This window comes from Orycteropus afer, unplaced genomic scaffold (assembly GCF_000298275.1).
Source record: "Orycteropus afer afer isolate SDZICR_OR568_19922 unplaced genomic scaffold, OryAfe1.0 scaffold00209, whole genome shotgun sequence".
Taxonomy (NCBI): Eukaryota; Metazoa; Chordata; class Mammalia; order Tubulidentata; family Orycteropodidae; genus Orycteropus; species Orycteropus afer.
In genome coordinates this window covers 2,633,458-2,651,169 of record NW_006921796.1, presented here as the reverse complement: position 1 = coordinate 2,651,169, position 17,712 = coordinate 2,633,458, and the positions used below count along the sequence as shown (strand labels likewise).

Below are 17,712 nucleotides of genomic sequence, written 5' to 3'. Positions count from 1 at the left end.
TGCAATGAATTATCGAACCCAGCAGAGAAGTAGAGAGGGCTATGGGGAGGATGGTTGGACAGAATTGTTAAAAAGGCTGGAGACAGGAATCAGCTTTGAACTGTTGATCGTGATTCTCCTCCCCCACTAGTGAAGTTCGAGAAGGTCAAAAGCTATTTCAGGCCATTTTTGCATCAGCACGACTTTTATCTCTGATTTAAAGGTAATACAAGGAAGCTTCATAAAGGAACATAAAAATGTTGAGGGAAAGGCTTTTGCATTGCTTTTGGAAAACAACTAGAATGCAGGTCACTTCTCAGTTACCAGCAATCAACTGTGAAAACCGCAGCTTGACAATTAAGGAATCCTATTTCTTGCATGCAAAAACTGGGCAATGAATAAGGAAGACTGAAAACGAATTGATGCCTGTGAATTGTGGTGCTGGCGAAGAGTATTGAATACACCTGGACTGCCAGAAGAACGAACAGTTATGTGTTGGAAGAAGTACAGACAGAATGCTCCTTAGAAGTGAGGATGGCAGGACTTCGTCTCACTGACTTTGGAGACGTTACCAGGAGGGACCGGTCCCTGGAGAGATCATCATGCTTGGCAAAGTAGAAGGTCAGTGAAAAGAAGAAGACCCTGACCAAGATGGATGGACCAGCGGCTGCAGTGATGGGCTCAGACATAGCAGCGACTGTGAGGATAGTGCAGGACAGGGCAGTGTTTCATTCCCTTGTACCCAGGGTTGCTGCGAGTTGGAACTGACTCGGTAACACCTAACAACAGTAACAACATTTCTTCATCATGGTTGGAAAGTACACATTTCTTTTCAGGTTTTTATATTGCCTTTTGGTTGATCACAAAGAAATAAAAAGCACGTTGTCCTACTACCGTTTACCTAAGTGATACGATGCTTGGACAGTTCCGAGTAATTCCCAGTGGAAAAATCTAAACAGTGGTTCATCAATGTAGCCTTTCCCATTCACCCTCAGCAGCAGTGTAGGCTGACTTCCCCTTGTGCTTCTGACTTGCTAACAAGTTGAAATATACAGTGCTGGACCCTGTGTGTCATGAAAGGGCTGCCACTGCTATTGGGTTTACCAAACCATTTTGTTTCATGATGTGAATCCCAGCTGAAACAATACACCTTTTGTGTAGAGCCTTCAGCAGAATTAACAGAAGACTAATCACCTCATCACTAATGCTGCTCTTTAGTATGTTTGAAGATCAAAACAGAAAGAGTGTTAGCTATCTCCACTTAGTGCATCTTTGTTTCTTTTCTGTTTTTTTTTTAAATAAAGAAGAGACTTGAAGGAAAGAAATAATATTTTTATTTTTATAACCCTCTCTCTCTGCCAAAAAAAAAAAAAAAAGCTTTATTTTGTGGCCATAAGTATCTGAAGCCTTTGGTTAGTTACCACACACAGTTAAGCAGGATCAGTGTGTACAGAAAGCCAATTCAGTGTCTGTAGAGTTCTTTTGTAGTTTTCTGTGTGAAGGTTTTTTTTCTCGTTTTGTTTTGAGTGTCATTTGCAATTCATTGTCTGTGTTTTCTGAGCTGGGTGTATTCAGCTGCTCTGACCCTGGGTCCCGCACATTTAGCTCCTTGGATACAATCCTCTGACGTTACTGCTGACGCTGGGAAGACAAAAGCCACTGAATATCTTAAGTAATAATGATAATAATAATAATAATAAAGTCTTTGTTACTGTTTGTTATGATAAAACACCTGACTGGAAAGAAAAGCCGTAAGATAAAGTACATTTAAAGTTGGCACATACTGTTGCCACATTTCTCTTTGGGCTTGGAAATAGCTGAAGTACTGAGTGAGATCAGTAGGAAAAATCACAAAGGAAGGAAGGCTGGCAGAGAGAGAAAACCCACAGCAGAGACCCTGGTCTGTAAAGCAGACCTCGCACTTTAAGGAAGATGTCTCTGGGTCATTTTAGTCCCATGTGGTCTTAACAGTAGATGACTGAAATTCACACTCCAGCCCATTTTAGACATGAGCCATTACTGAAGACTGTATAAATCTCACAGAGATTCTGTTTGGCTTTTCTAAAATAATATTTTCATTACCGTTCATCTGCATATTAGTCCATGTGGAAAGTGGAAGACGTAGCCCTGAGTGAATTCATCAAATACTCCAACCAACCTGGAAAGTGTACTGTCTTCTATTCACCACCGGCCCCTTGCCCTCAAACAGAATGAAGAAACGAAAGCCCCTTTCTGTCACTCTGCAGAAAGAAACCAAGACTAGCACAGACCACAGAGACTGAGAGCCTTACCTTATTCGTCAGAGAGCTGACTACAGTCCTGCATAAAACACCAGAAGAGGGTGCTTCTTAAACCTCTTTAAGTTATTAATAAAGTTCAAGTTCCCACACAGCATCTTGATGTACTGCACTGAGAAGCACCTGTCTTCCATGGACACGGCTGTGTGTGTGACAGGTCAGAGCCAGAAGTCAGGTAGACATCTGGAAATGGTAAGATCCCCAGGTCACTCAGTGGGACAAGCCAAGGCTGCGTTGGAGCTACGTTGTGTGTGCTCTCGTTGGCACCCGATGCCAAGTTCACATGAGTCATGCTTTCATATCCTGTCTGTTTTATTAGTTGGTAATCCTCTAGTGGAACACTTTCTCCTGTTTAAAAGGGTCTTTCATCACTATCAGCCCAGTTAATGAATATGCATCACATAACTCCCTCCGCCCCCACCCCGACTTGTTGTCACCTCTTCCCCTTTCAGCTCCAAATTGCTGGGACTTTTTTGGTTTTTAAACTCAAGATCCAGTGCTGCTTCTGTTTTTATTTTTAGTAGCTTCTCTTCCTAAGCAGTTTCTGCTCATGTGTTCCCTACTTTAAAGTATAATGGGGTGTATGGAACCAGGCTGGGGGGTTTTGATATACTAAAAAATACATGCAAAGATCCTCATAAAATTTTATTTCATTGTACAGCCACCTCTCCTACTTTCTGTTTGGATTTTTTAAAAAACACATTTATTCTTTATCCATTTGGGGATACAAAATGAAGATACCTTGGCTAAGTTACCCCTGGCAGTCCTTTTTTAGAATTCTGCTAATGGTTTTTTAAAAAAATTTAAATCATTGTCGCTATTTTAGGAGTGAGCTTATATGGTCTTTCCTGAGACTAGGACGCTGATAATGAATACTTACAGAGGTAAACTTAAACTAAAGTTCAGGAGTTAGTGTTGGAGTTGGAGGTAGCAATATTGCAGGGTCATGTAATGTGTATTTTTATTATTACTGCTGATAGGTTAGTATTAATTGTAATGAAAGTTGCAAGTTACTGAGTACTCAAATGTTTTACAGCATTATAGTTTTTAATCATAATAATCCTGTGAGGTATAATATGTACCTTTTGTTTTCTTTTGTGACAAGGAAGGTGGATCCCTATTTGGTTGAGTAACTTATGAAAAGTTATCTGTTATGTGTTCTATGAACATCATCTATAAAACTTACTAAAGTTCTTCTCAACTGAAACTAACTTCTTTCTTCATTTTTTCCTATTCACTATGGATCATGATCAAGGCTGCCTTCCCTCCCAAAATGTAGATTGTAAACTGCTTAAGGATAAGGACTGTGTCTGTATGATTTTTGTATTATACCCCTTGTACCTGGCTTAGTGGTAGAGTATTCTAATTGCTTGATAAGTGTTTCCTAAATGAATGAATGCATCTATGAACACATTAAAAGTTAAGAAATCTGGGGCAGATTTTAAAAAGAACTTTTGCAAAAAGAACAAAGTTAGAAGACTTCTATCATTTAAGACTTCTATAAAACCACAATTTACGGAACTCTGGTGGCACAATGGTTAAAGTATTGGCCTGTTAACCAGAAAGTCAGTGGTTCTAATCAGCCAGCTGCTCCATGAGAGAAAGATGTGGCAGTCTACTTCTGTAAACATTTACAGCCTTGGAAACCCAATGGGGCTGTTCTATTCCATCCTAGAGTGTTGCTATGAATTGGAATCCACTTGATGGCAGTGGGTTTTGTTTTGTTTTATAAAGCTACAATAAGCAAGACAGTATGATAGCAACATAAGTATAGATATATAAGTCAATCAAATAGAATTAAGAGTCCAGAAATAACACCACACTTCTATGGGTGGTTGATGTGCCAAGGCAATGCGACAGAGAAAAGAAAAGTCTTTACAACCACGGACATGTCTGTGTATCTATATTGAAAAGCTGAGTATCAACTCCTACCTCCCACCATACATGAAAGTAACTCAAAATGGATTATAGACTTAAGCATGAGACACAAAACCGTAAAACTTACAGAATATTGGCAAGAGTCTTTGTGATCTGAGTTCATCGATTTCTTAGGGCACAAAAAACATGAACCTGTAAAAAGAAAAAAGATTAATAAATTACTTGTCCTCAAAAATCAAAAACTTTTACACTTTGAGAGACACTGCTAAGAAGATGAAAATGCAAGCCTCAGGGAAACAGAGAAACAAGATGTGTATTCCTATAATGGAATACTGCTCAGCAATGAAAAGGAATGAGCTACTGATACGGGTGACTGTGGGTGGATCTCAGAATCAGTGGGCTGAATGAACAGAGGGGATGCAAAGTATGCATGATGTGTGGTTCTCTTTAAAGAAAATGCAGGCAAATCTGTGATGATAAAAACGGATCAGTGGTTGCTGGGGGCCAGTGACAGGGGGGTCTTGGGAGGTTGACAGAAATGTGCTGAATCTTGATTGTGGGGGTGCTTTCATAGATGTGTGCATCTGTCAGAATTCATCACTTTGTATACTTGAAATGCATAAAGTTTATTGTAGTTGACTGAATATTATTGATTAAATTAAAAAGAAATTGGGCAAAGGATGGCAGAAAAGAAAGAGTTAAATGCATGACACTGCATTTGATTTTTCTCAGTATGTATTTTCTAAGCTAATTACATCCTGACCTTTTCTCATCTCATCTTAAAAAAAATAATAAAATGAAGGACTTCTTCACTATTTAACCTATCTTGTTATGCCAACTTGTGACATCCTGAGAAATGACTTTCTGACAAAGATTGTGTCCTGGGTAGTGAGAAGAGAAACCACTGGAGACTGCAGATGTAGTAAAATGGGTATGTGGCAGGAGAATGCAGCTTAGAGACCTCTTTCATCGTATTGGTTATAATACATGTGTAACTCCCTTGTTAAGAAGCTGGAAATAACAATAAAGGTGTTCTGGCTTGCATGAGGAGCACATGGGTAAGTGGCACATGGGTAAGTGCTTGGCTAATACCAGAAGGTCAGTGGTTTAAACCCAACCACCACTCTGCGGGAGCTAAGCTCTGGGGATCTGCTCCCATAAAGATTACAACCTTGGAAACTGTATGAAGCTGTTTTACTCTGTCCTGTAGGCTCACCATGAGTTGGAATCCACTCACCAACATATGACAACAGTCTGAGCACGTGCTTCACCCAGGCTAGACTTGTAATTTAATCTCTGCTTAACACTTTCTCAAAAAAGCTTGATGACTGGCAAAATAGCTAGTCATCCATTCTGTGTGTAATATACCCTAATTTTTATACAAAGTATGGCGGTCTGTCAGCATTTTGAAGTTTTAAGCTGCAGAAGTCATCATTTACAAATTACCTTTTAACTGACACCGTAGTTGGTGCTGCCGGTGACTCTCATATGTTCTCTGAGAAGTCGTTCGAGAAAAATGTATGATGATGTCATAAGCACAAAACGTTTGGTGAATCGTTAGCTTTCCGTCCATTCAGTGGTCAACTGTAATGCCCGAGAGTTCTGTTCGGGCCTGTTCATGCAGTTTATAGCAGGGTCCAGTCTCAGCCCTTTGTTTAGAGGAGCGGCCCCTTAGGCTTCCTGCTGCATAGTAATGCTCGTCTCAGGTTTCTGAAGACAGGTTTGGCAGCCTGCTGGGACCTTGCTTGAACCCTTGTCTCAAGCTGGGTGAAGCATGCAGTTGGAGCTGAAACCTCAACATAAATTTTAAATGATTTCATGTAAATGAACAAAACTTACTGTTGGTGAACTTTTACCACGATCCCAGCAGCAGTGATTTTCTTTCTGAAACAGCAAGTGATCTACTGCCAGATGTCCTGCCCAACTTATTAGTTGGCACTAAAATAACATAAATTAATTGGCAGTTTATAGTGCCAACTCAACAAAAAGTTTATGAGGTTCCCTTGGCTGTTGTTTTCCAGCTCAGCTGAATCTCGGTGACATTTTTAGAGATTTAAGCACAGATCCACATTTTCATCAAAATATGGTGGAATTCTTTAATTCACATGACATTTATTGAGCACCACGTGACACTTATTGAGCACCTACAGTAAATCCGACAGGTACGAGGTGCTCATCTCTCTGACAGACCATATTTTATCATTTATTTTTAATAGTTAACTGTCAGAGAGTTGTTGTTATGTGCCATCGAGTCAGACCCAACTCATAGTGACCCCTCCTTGGATTTCCGAGGCGGTATCATTACGGAAGTAGATCGCCCAACCTTCCTTCTGAGGAATGGCTGGTGGGTTTGAACCTCCAGCCTTATGGTTAGCAGTCAAGTGCCTTAGGCACTATGCTACCAGAGCTCCTTGTCAGAGAGTACCATATCATTTTTGCTGTTTGACTAGGTTACTTACATATCTTAATTGAAATCACCCTTGATTTACTGGCATAAGTTTATGAGAAAAAAAAGGAAATAAATAGCGAGTTTTGGTATCTGCTCACTGTAGGGCAGACCTCCATTACATCACACACAGGCACTTTGGGTCTGATGGGTGTTGGCGTATGTGTGTGTGTGTGTGTGTGTGTGTGTCACTATGGAAACCTGTGTAAGTGGAAAAAGCTAGAAGCTACCTTCTTTCTTCCAACATTAATTAACACCTGTTCTTTTCCACTACTCAAGAAAAGAAAAAATGATACACCTAAGAGAAGTTAGGAACTCTGGTGATGCAGTGGTTAAACTAATCAAAAGGTTGGCAGTTCAAACCCACCAGCCACTCCGCGGGAGAAAGATGAGGCGATCTGCTTCCATAAAGATTTATCTTGGAAACCCTTTGGGGCATTTCTCCTCTGTCCAGTGTGGTTGCTATGAGTTGGAATCAACTTGATGACAGTGGGTTTGGTTTTGGTTTGGTTTAGGAGAAGTTAAGGATGCTCAGTAGTCGAGCAGTTAAGCAAGACAGTAGGGCTGAGTTTCCCAACCTCTGTGTGTGATCATCTGTGTGTCCGTAAGCCCAAAAGAGTGACAGAGTTGGTCCATGAACCCCAGCCAGTGTGTTTGTAAGGGGAAAAGAAAGAAAAGGTTAACATTCTGATTCCCTTTTCCAATTGGCAGTGACCTAGTTACCTTTCCCAGAGCCAGTCAGGTGGAATGGTATTGGCTGAGGAAGGAAGAGTCCATCTCTGATTGGACTGTACCCTAGAGTCCTTTCCCCATTTTCTCACTTGTGTTTGGCATCTTAAAAAAAAATGTCATCAAGTTGATTCAGATTCATAGTGACCCTGTAGGACAGAGTAGAACTGCCCCATAGGATTTCCAAGGCTGAAATTTTTATGGACGCCAACTACCATCTTTTTCCTATGGCGTGGCTGTTTGGTTTGAACTGCCAACCTTTCAGTTAGCAGCTGAGTACTTCAGCCACAATGATAGCAAGGTTCCTTTGGCATGTAGTAGATCTTTATTAACTGCTTAATAAGTGAATAGTTAAATAGATGGATAAATCCTGTTTCCCTGGCCTTCACTTGAATTCGTTCTCTCTTCATTCTCTTCCTCTCTTCCTTCCTGTTTTATGTTTTATTTAGAGCTTTTGTAATTGTTGATTTATTTTATTGAAAAGTGTATAGTCTATCCCATTGTATAAGGTCTTTGTGTGTAAGCACTGGATGTGTTCTCCAGTTAATTTTCCTCAGCAACTGGAATTGTGCGTGGAACATAGTTAAAGCCAAATACATTTACTTACTTATGAAATTAATCAATGGGAATGAAAATTCCTCAAAAGGTATCAATTGTATAAGGGAAAAAAATTGAAATTATTTGGATTAGGCTACTCTGAGTATGATTTTTCTTCTATGTAGGATTTTAAATATTAATGAGAAAAATTGTCTTTAAAAGTTACTGGCCACTTGGTGAAACTCCTGAGACTATGGTCCCTAGCTGCCCTTCAAGTCTGGAATTGAACCCACCCTTGTGGCTTCCAGGAGCTCTGGTGGTGTAGTGCCTCAGCCATTTGACTGCTAACCGGAGGTTGACAGTTCAAACCCACCAGCCACTCCTCAGAAGGAAAGTTGGGCAATCTACTTCTGTAGTGATACTGCCTCAGAAACCCAAGGAGGGGTCTCTGTGAGTTGGATCTTACTTGAGGCAGTGAGTTTGGTTTTTGGTTTTGTGTGGTTTCTAGCCAAACAAGACTGGCATGTGAGTTGAACATTTACATTAGGTAGATACACTCCTTGGAGAGATCAATCATGGGAGAATAGAAGGGCCGTGTATGCACAGGGAGACAGCTGGGGGTGGGCAGTAGAAGTTCATGGGAGGGAAGGACACAGGGAAGAGGTAACTATAGGAAGGAAGTAGAAAGAGAGCTGTTGCGTTGTGGGAAATTGCAGTCAATGTCATGAGACACTGTTTATGAGCTGCTGTGTGGAAAATGCATTTGCTCTGTAAACTGCCACCCAAATCACAATAAAAATTAAAAAACAAAAAAAGTTACTGGCCACTGTGAGGATATCGCTTTTGAAATGTTTGACTGGAAGATTTTCTTCATTTTAATTAATGGTGTCAATGTGTTCATCTCAGTACTTATTGCTACCTAATTATTTTACATAATAGAACGTTGCCTTTCTTTTTCTCCAATATAAATGAAGGTACCATTGGATACAACCAGCGCAACAGAATCGACACTCTCATGTATCTACTTGCATATCCACAAAAACCTATGGTTAAAACCAAAACCATTGAGTTGATAGAATTTGAGAAACTGCCAGCTGGACAGAATGCAACAGTTGCTGTGATGAGTTACAGTGGCTATGATATTGAAGATGCTCTTGTTTTAAATAAGGCCTCCTTGGATAGAGGTGAGTGGGTTTTCAAAGCTCTCCCACCAGAGGTGTCTTTTGCAGAATTAGATACAAGGATGATGAATATAAAAATCACTTGGTGTCAAACACTAATTAGTTTCAAGTGATGTGAATTTCATAATATACAAACAGGAAGTGGTCATGTTTTGGTGTTGGCATTTTTTAAAAAATGTATATTTTTTAATTTGTAAAACTACTACTAAGGAATCTTTTTTTTTTTTTTTTTTCCCTTATGGTAACTTGAGACATTCCTCAAGAGGGAAAAAATGTAAGAATTTATTTTCTAGCAAAAATTAAATAAATGGATTTTTAAAAAAATGTATCTAATGATATATTTAACAACAAACTTGTTGGAAAAGGCAGTAGCAATATTTGGATACAAAAGCCTATTTTGTGTTGTGGATCTCAACCTCTTCTTTATACTTTTTTTTTAAGCCAGATGGTAAGTGTTAAAAATACACATATACAAACTCTGGCTTGTAGGTTTTGCGCTTTTCTTCCTCAGTTTTTTGACAGTTCAGTTTTACAAGTCACCGCTTCATGGTTTGTTAGCCATCACCTGATCTGATTCTGACTTCTCTATTCATAATTTCTATTTCTTTTCTTTCTCCCTGGCACACCCACTATGCCGCCCCCGTCCCTCTTTTTAGTTGCTAGGCAGCCATAATAGTACTCCTAGACATGTGTCTTTGGCATTAATGTTGGCTGCACTTAATTTATGCCTCTTTTTTTCCTGCAAATGACAACAGCCATGCTTTAAAACTAGATGTTTTCCTTTCTGATTAACTGGTAACGTTTATGTGGAAATCTGAAGACTTTGTGATGTCTGTCAGAAACTCCGCAACACAGTTTAATGATCTGAGTGTACTGTCCCCAGGCTTTTAAGCTACCACCTGTAAATAAAATGTCCATTTACACTTAGAAGAAAACACTTGTGGGTTTCATGCAGCCCAGATTCACACTGCACTCCAGTGTTGCAGTTAATGGCCATTGTACAAAATTTCTAGATCATGTAGTGTTTCCAAACCAGATGGCTCTCCAAGCTCTGCTTATTACAGCCAGACACAATGTACTAGGAGCCATGATGACTGCAACCTTGTGTGAAGACACACAAACGCCTTCAGCTACTGTCCAATTACAGAAATGTATTGTTTCACTGTGCAGCCACCTGCAGATTCTAAAAAGTATATTAGAGTACTGATGGTGCGTGCCTAAGGCATTTGACTGCTAACCAGGAAGCTGGCAGTTCAAATCCACCAGCCACCTCGTTGGTGAAAGGAAGACAGAGCAATCTGCCTCTGTAAAGATTTACCACCTCAGAAACCCGTTGGGGATCGCTCTGAATCGGAATTGACTCAATGGCAGTGGGTTTGGTTTGGGTTTTCATTAGAGCACTGAGATTTTGCTTGGAAAATCCACTTTTCCTTGATTGCTTTTTAAACTCACATTCTTAGATTTCTTAAAAGAATTCTGTTTTGGGTGGCGATTCAGAAGTGAAGGACTTTACAGCTGTGCGTTTCTGTCTTCAGTAATAGCTGTCATTTGGTCCTGAGACATTTGTGTATTTCAGTGATCTCTGACATGTCTCAGTACATCCTGGAGAAATTAGAGAGAAAATCTAGTGTTAAGTAAACTGTTTGACCAGAGGGGAAGAGGGAGGGGGGGAAAATAGATCCAGGCACAGAATCTTGGGAAATAATATTTAGTGTTGAAGGAATAACAACTGTATAACTGATTAATATTTTTGAGGGATTCTGTGTTGAGTTTTTTATCCCACTGGCAGGTTTTCTTCTGTCCATTGTTGCTTATCTTTCTTAATGTGTAAATCATTAGTTGGTCTCGGGACTTTTCCCTCATCCACTAGATAGATGTGATCTAAAAATATAAACAAAGTAAACTGTTCAATCTTTAGGGAAGAGGTGGACTGTCTCTCCCATTATGATCATTTGATTGCTACTGCTTTTCCCTTCTCTCCGTAAAAAAAGAAAAATTTGGGTTTGCTTGTTAGGGGCTTCCTCTGAATGGCCAAATCAGAAGAAGGAAAACTTCCCAACGAGGATAATAGAAGTTACCCAGGGTATGTGGCAAGAGTTCTGCCTGAGAAGTCAGTAGACTTGGTCTGTTCTCAACTCTTCCAGCAACTTGCTGGGTGACCTTGACTACCTCTCTGGACCTCTTTCATAAAACCAAAACCAAAACCCACCACAATCAAGTTGATTCCAACTCATGGCAACTTTATGGGACAGAGTAGAACTGCCCCCCTAGGGGTTCCAAGGCTGTAAATCTTGACAGAAGCAGACTGGCTCATCTTTGTCCCACAGAGTGGCTTGTAGGTTCAAACCACAGACCTTTTGGTTATCAGCCCAATACTTTAAACACAGTGCCTCTATAAAAGACAGGGTTTAAACCAGGTGATTTCTAAGGCCTATTCCAATTCTAATATGCTTTGGCTTTGAAAGACTCATAGTGTCACTTTTTTTTTTATTATTATTCCCATTTTTCACAAAGTTACCTGTAGTTTGTTATCCTCCACATGGTTGAGTGCCTTTGTATAGTCAATAAAACACAGGCAAGCATCTTCCTGGTATTCTCTGCTTTAAGCCAAGGTCCATCTGATGTCAGCAGTGATGACTCTCGTTCCATGTCCCCTTCTGAATCAGGCTTGCATTTCTGGCAGTTCTCTCACAATACTGCTTTTTGACTTCTCTTACCTGCCTCCAACATGGCAAGGTATATCCCGTGCTGAAAGGGGTCGTACCGATTGCCACGTCTCTGTGGACAGAGATAGGAAAGAATTCCTCAGCCAGTTGTTCAGCTGTCAGATTGTGATTTGTGTTTCGCCAGGTCCCAGATTATCCACAGGCAGAGCAGGTTTTTCTTGTTTTGTTGTTTGTTTTGAGAGGAGAGGGTAATTGAATAATACCAATCAGTGTATATTTCCTTGTAGTTTTGTATTACTGGCAGTTCTGATACACATTTTTGTTTTGTTTTAGGCTTTGGGCGTTGCCTTGTATATAAAAATGCTAAATGTACGTTGAAACGGTACACCAATCAAACTTTTGATAAAGTGATGGGACCCATGTTGGACGCTGCGACAAGGAAACCTATCTGGCGGCATGAGATTTTAGATGCAGATGGGATTTGTTCTCCAGGTAAAAGCCTTCAAAAAAATTAAGTGTTCTTTGAGTTTATGAAAGTTATTTAGCAATATTTCCAAATATTTGGTAAACAATGCAGGCAAAAATAGCATACACAATACCACTATTCTCACTTACTTAACCAGTGTAGTAATTTTTGATGAATTTCCTTCCAGTCTTTTTTCTATGCATATGTTTTTACATAGCAGTAATCTATTTCAGTTATAATTTTGAATCATATAAATAAGTCACTTACAGGATATATTTAGAATAGGGTCATGTTCCAGCATCTACACTGGCTTTTTTTTTTTTCTTTTTTAACAGCTCTCACAAGCTTTTTTTTTTAGTTTGTTTTACATTCAACATTACCTGTACATTCAGTTTCTACACTGGTATTTTATCATTCGTATATTTAGCTTATAAGCCAATTTTGGAATCCTTTTTCCTTAAAAGGTATGACTCTGTTGTAATTGCAAACTTGTAATGAATTATGTTGATGTAACCTATACTGCCTTCCCTGACTGATGTCTTACAGGTTGGTATAGAGACTGGCAATGGTCAAAGGAGCACACGTAAGCAAAAGATAAATTGCAGCCAGGTTAAGAAATCATATAGGAGCTATGAGATCGTTTTAGACCAGGAAGATTTGACCTAGTCAGGAAGAAAAGATTAGCCTTTCCCAAGGAAGGGAGCTGACATCTGAAGGATAAATAGGAGTTGTTGTTGTTATGCGCTGTTGAGTCGGACTCAACTCATAGCGACCCCTCCTTGGGTTTCCGAGGCGATATCACTACAGAAATAGATTGTGCAGCCTTCCTTCCGAGGAGTGGCTGGTGGGTTTGAACCGCCAGCCTTCTGGTTAGCAGTCAAGTGCCTTATGCACTACACTGCCAGAGCTCCTAAGTAGGAGTTAACTAATGAAAAGGTGAGGGGAACATGTCTAAGCAGTGGGAAAGGTTGTGTAAGAGTTCTGGAGCTTGATAGCTGATGGCCCTGAAAGAAGGATAATGTGGCTAAAATGAAGAGCATGCAGGAGAGCATGGTGAACATGTGTGGAGAGAGGCAGAAATGGAAGCCAGACTGAGCAACCCTGTTACTGTTGTCATTGTGATTCTCAAAGCAGTGGGAAACCATGCATTTCATTAGATAAGTGTGATATAATTAGATCTGTTTTGAAACAATCATTCTGACTACAGTGTGGAAAAAAGGTCAGAAGGAGACGAAATAGAGGGAGACCAATTGAGAGCTCCTGCTGTGGACCAGGCACCTGAGGACGGGACTTAGCAGCTGTGGGGAAGGTGGAGAGGAGGAGCTGGCTTGGGGAGGGAGCTAGGAGGGCAGACCCATGTGACTGCATCATGGATGGGGCCAGGCTCTGGTGAGTGATGCGTTAGCGGTAGGACCAGGAGGCACACAGAGCATGGCTCCCCCTCCTCTCTGCCTTCATTTTTTGGAGAATTTATCTCGCTCTTAACTCTGCTCAGTGTGGCTTAGAAAATCGTTGCTGGGCCAGTACTGCAGTAGTTGATCTTTGAGCTTACTATGAAACGATGGCAATAAAGAGAAATTCAAGAAGGAATATTTGTATTTCCTTACTGCCCAAGTTAGGTTGGTGGTGATTTATCATTGATTGAAATAACTGTTAATAAAGTAAATGTTCCGAATCTGTCCTAATATCTGGAAATATATGTAAAATTGCTACTTACTTAAGATACAGTTTCTCTTGTTAATGTGCGCCCTTAAATCAGTTTCTCGATTTTATACACACTGTGAACTTAACTGATGATTTTTTTTCAGTGGCTTTCCTTGTGGAGTTCTGGCTCCTGCTGTGTGGGTTTGTTTTTCCGTGGCTTTCCTTGTTGAGTTCTGGTTCCTGCTGTATGGGTTTATTTTTTTCCCTTCCATGTCTGGATTTCATGGATCAGTTCTAAGCATAATAATTTTATACCCCAGTAATGTTTGCATTCCACACGAGATGATAGCAATGTGTCTAACACACTTCTCTTTTCTTTAGGTGAGAAAGTCGAAAACAAACAAGTGCTTGTCAATAAGTCCATGCCCACAGTGACTCAGATTCCTTTGGAAGGAAGTAATGTACCACAGCAACCACAGTACAAAGATGTGCCCATAACGTAGGTATTGGTTGGGCCTTGGTAAAACAGAGAAAAAGCGAAAGAAGAGGGGAAATTAGAAGTTAGGCCTTGGTGGGAGAACTAGAAAGTAAATTTGGGGTACTAATCGAAGTCACATACACTGCGTAACATAGAAGATACAGCTAGGCTCGAGAATCGCACAGAACTTCCAGCCTGGGTTTGAGCTGTGAACCACGTAGGCAGCGTGTTGCAGGTGGCAGGAACAGCAAGATGAAGAGCGCATGGGCATAAAAGTGCCTGCTGTTCGGACGGCCAGGGCACCTTGCTGGAGTTAGGTTGTGAAGAGTTGGATGAGATGATTATAGACTTGACATGATCATATTGGTGTTTTTAGTAAATAAATAAATGAAACAAAGCACACTGGATGCAGGGCGGCGTCATCAACACACGAGAACATAGCCCCGGTTCTGGTGCAGGCTGTGCCGCACAGCATCTTCCACAGGGAAAGCTCGGAAACACCATTGGCCATGGTCTTTTCATCTGTACGATGGAAGAGTTAGACTTGTTAATCTCTAAATTCTCTCCAAGCTCTAAAATACAGTGAGACGTGCTATGGGCCAATGATAGCTCCACTGGAAACCTGTCCACTATATGTGACCCTGCTGGTATTGGCAATACTGGTGGCATAGCCTTCAGCCTCACAGCTACATGCAAGCCACCACAGTACGACAAACTGACAGACGAGCGGTAGGTAGCAACAACACTGTGATGTAAAACAAAACTGGAAGAGCTAACCAGTATCTAACCTAGTCAAGGTGAACTAGGTTGACTAAGTTCACAACATGGCAGGGGAGAGAGGCTGGGGGACTGGATTCCTAAACTGTGGAAGACAGTTGACAAATCCATTTCATACACAGATGCTGAGTGCCTGCTGGGTGCTAGCTACCAGGCCACTTGTGCCAGTGATAGAGAGCCATAATAAGCCACAGACATTACCTGCAAGGAGTCCCATCTAGTCAGCCAAAACCTACACACATGCACACACATGCACACACACAAAATGCAGTAGTTACAGTGATCATTACCGCTTAATTGAGAACTTAATCCTGCACCACTTCAGGTATTTCACGTGTGTTAGCTCATTTCATCCCTTTACTACCTCATGAACTATATTCTCTTGTATATGTGAGATATATATATATATATATAGTTCACCTCATGAACTGTATCCTCATTTGAAAGTTGTAGAAACTGAGGCACATGAAGGGTAAGTAAACCGAGGTCTCTCCGCCACAAGTGGCAGAAGCAGGGTTTGAACTCACGCAGTCTGGCTTCAGAGTCCCACTCTTGCCTGCTGCTCTGCATGCAGCAGCACCACGGGTGCCATGGGGTCATATCTCGAGTGGGAGCAGAGAAACTGAGCGATTCTGCCTAGGGGAAAGGTCAGTACCCTGGCCTCAGTCCTCCAAAATGAAAAGCCATTTTAAAATTACAAAGGTGGTCGCACTAGTTGATTCTCTTCCCAGACTAAAAGAGGGTGTTCCTCTTTCCTGTTCCAAGTTTGTCCTCCTTCCTGAGTTCTTCATTCCATCCCCACTTTTCAGGGCCATTGCTCTTATCATTTTCTCTATTTATTATCTTCCTATATTTTTAATCTCTCTTCTGTTGATGCCTTCCCCACAGGCTATAAACTATACTGAAATCTTTCTTACTTTAAAAGAAAATAAAACCTTTTTCTGAAACTTGGTGTTTCTTTTAGCTATTGCTCTTCCTCATCCTTTCACTACGAAGCTCCTCAGAAGAATGGCCTGTCATCTGGTTTCCAAGTCCTTACCTCCCACACATGCCCTGAACCCTCTGAACTAGCCCCACATCTCTGCTACCCCACTGGAAAGGCTCTTCGGGAGGTCACCAACAACATCGTATTAAGCACCAACAATTCCATTTTCAGGGGGCAGTGCAGTGAACAAAGCAGGCAGAGGTCTCTGCCTTCAAGGAGCCTACACACTGGTGAGGGAAGACAGAAACCAAATAAGCAAAACCCATAGTTGGTCAGATTTGCCAAATGCAGTGGATTCTTCAGTGCCAACCTTCTTGTAGTCTGAGTCTTTGTCTCTTTTTTTTCACCTTGTACCCCTAGTGCCTGGCACAGTACCTGGCACACAGTAGGTAGTAAGTAAATCATTACTGAATTAATGCATTTCATTCACCTAACTAGAGAAGTCATGGCATTTGACACCACTGGCCTCTCTTTTCCCTTTGATTTGGTGACAGCACACTCACCTGCCCCTCCTACCAGTCTAAATATTCATTCCTAGACACCTGTCCTGCCTGGCCTTGAGGTGATTGTTGTCCGCCCTGGTCTTGTCCTGGCTGCTGACTCCCTTGCCCCTTACTTGGATAAGCTCACCCGCTCTTGGGCTCCATTTACCCTCTTTTTTGCTGATGTCTCCCAGGTGGACATCTGTGAGTTTCAGCTCCATACTCATGCTTGGAAACCCAGAGCGAAACCATTTTCCTCCCTACTCTTATCCTGACTCCGAACAGGCTTCTGCTCCGCCAGCCAGCCAGCCAGCCCCCCAGCACAAACCTGGCTCCTTTATCTGCCGCACACACCAATTTGCCAAGTCCTGTGGGTCCTGTCACCTTAGCAGTTCTTTTATCCTCTCTCTCCCCTCCATCTTCCTACTCTTGCTGCCTGAGCTCTGACCCTCCTCTCCTGCCTGGGCTCTTAGTTATTGTTAACTGTTCATCTGCCTCCAGTCTTGCACCTCGCCACGACTTCCAGGCTCTCTGTACTACTGCCAGGGTGATTTTTCTAAGTTACTCATCTTGTGTTATTTTCTTGTTCAAAATCCTTTAATGGCCACTGTTGCCTGTGGGATAAAGGCCAGATGAAACAGTAAGACATGCAAGACCTTCCCTGATCCATGGCATGTCTCTCTACTTCTTTGTACACCACGCCCTGTATTTCTAGTAAATTGCCTTTTATTCTCCAAAACATTCCATTCTGTCTGACCCTCAGTGAGTTTGCCCATGCTTCTCTCTGCCTGGAATGCCCTTCCTCTGGTCAGTCTCAACTCTAGGGTTACCTTCTCTATAGAACCACCTGCCCTCTCCCTGTAGCCACTGTCACCCCCAGCTGGTTGACTGTTACCTTGAGCCTTGAGTCTCCATACAACTCCATACATACCTGCACTGCACTTCTCTTCCTCTGGTGGCCTGTGAGTTCCTTTGGTGCAGGGACCATGCCTACTCAGTCTTCATATTTGCAGAACTTGCAAGAACCTGACACATAGTAGACTCTTAATAATGTATGAAAAGCAGGTAAGAGAAGAGGCAAAATGTGTGGAAAAATTAGTAATTGGAAAACTGAGTAGATTAAAGGCCATATTTAAAAAGTGGTTAAGAGTTGGAGTCCAAAGCCTT

General features: G+C 41.3%; 1 protein-coding gene across 1 annotated transcript in view; it reads left to right on the top strand.

Moving 5' to 3' along the window:
* POLR3B (RNA polymerase III subunit B) overlaps positions 1 to 17,712 on the top strand; it is a 184,868-nt gene that overhangs the window by 131,058 nt on the left and 36,098 nt on the right. The window contains exons 19-21 of the mRNA XM_042781974.1: positions 8,841 to 9,050; positions 12,047 to 12,205; positions 14,205 to 14,322. Coding sequence (XP_042637908.1) covers positions 8,841 to 9,050; positions 12,047 to 12,205; positions 14,205 to 14,322 — 487 coding nt within the window. The remainder of the gene's footprint in view (positions 1 to 8,840; positions 9,051 to 12,046; positions 12,206 to 14,204; positions 14,323 to 17,712) is intronic.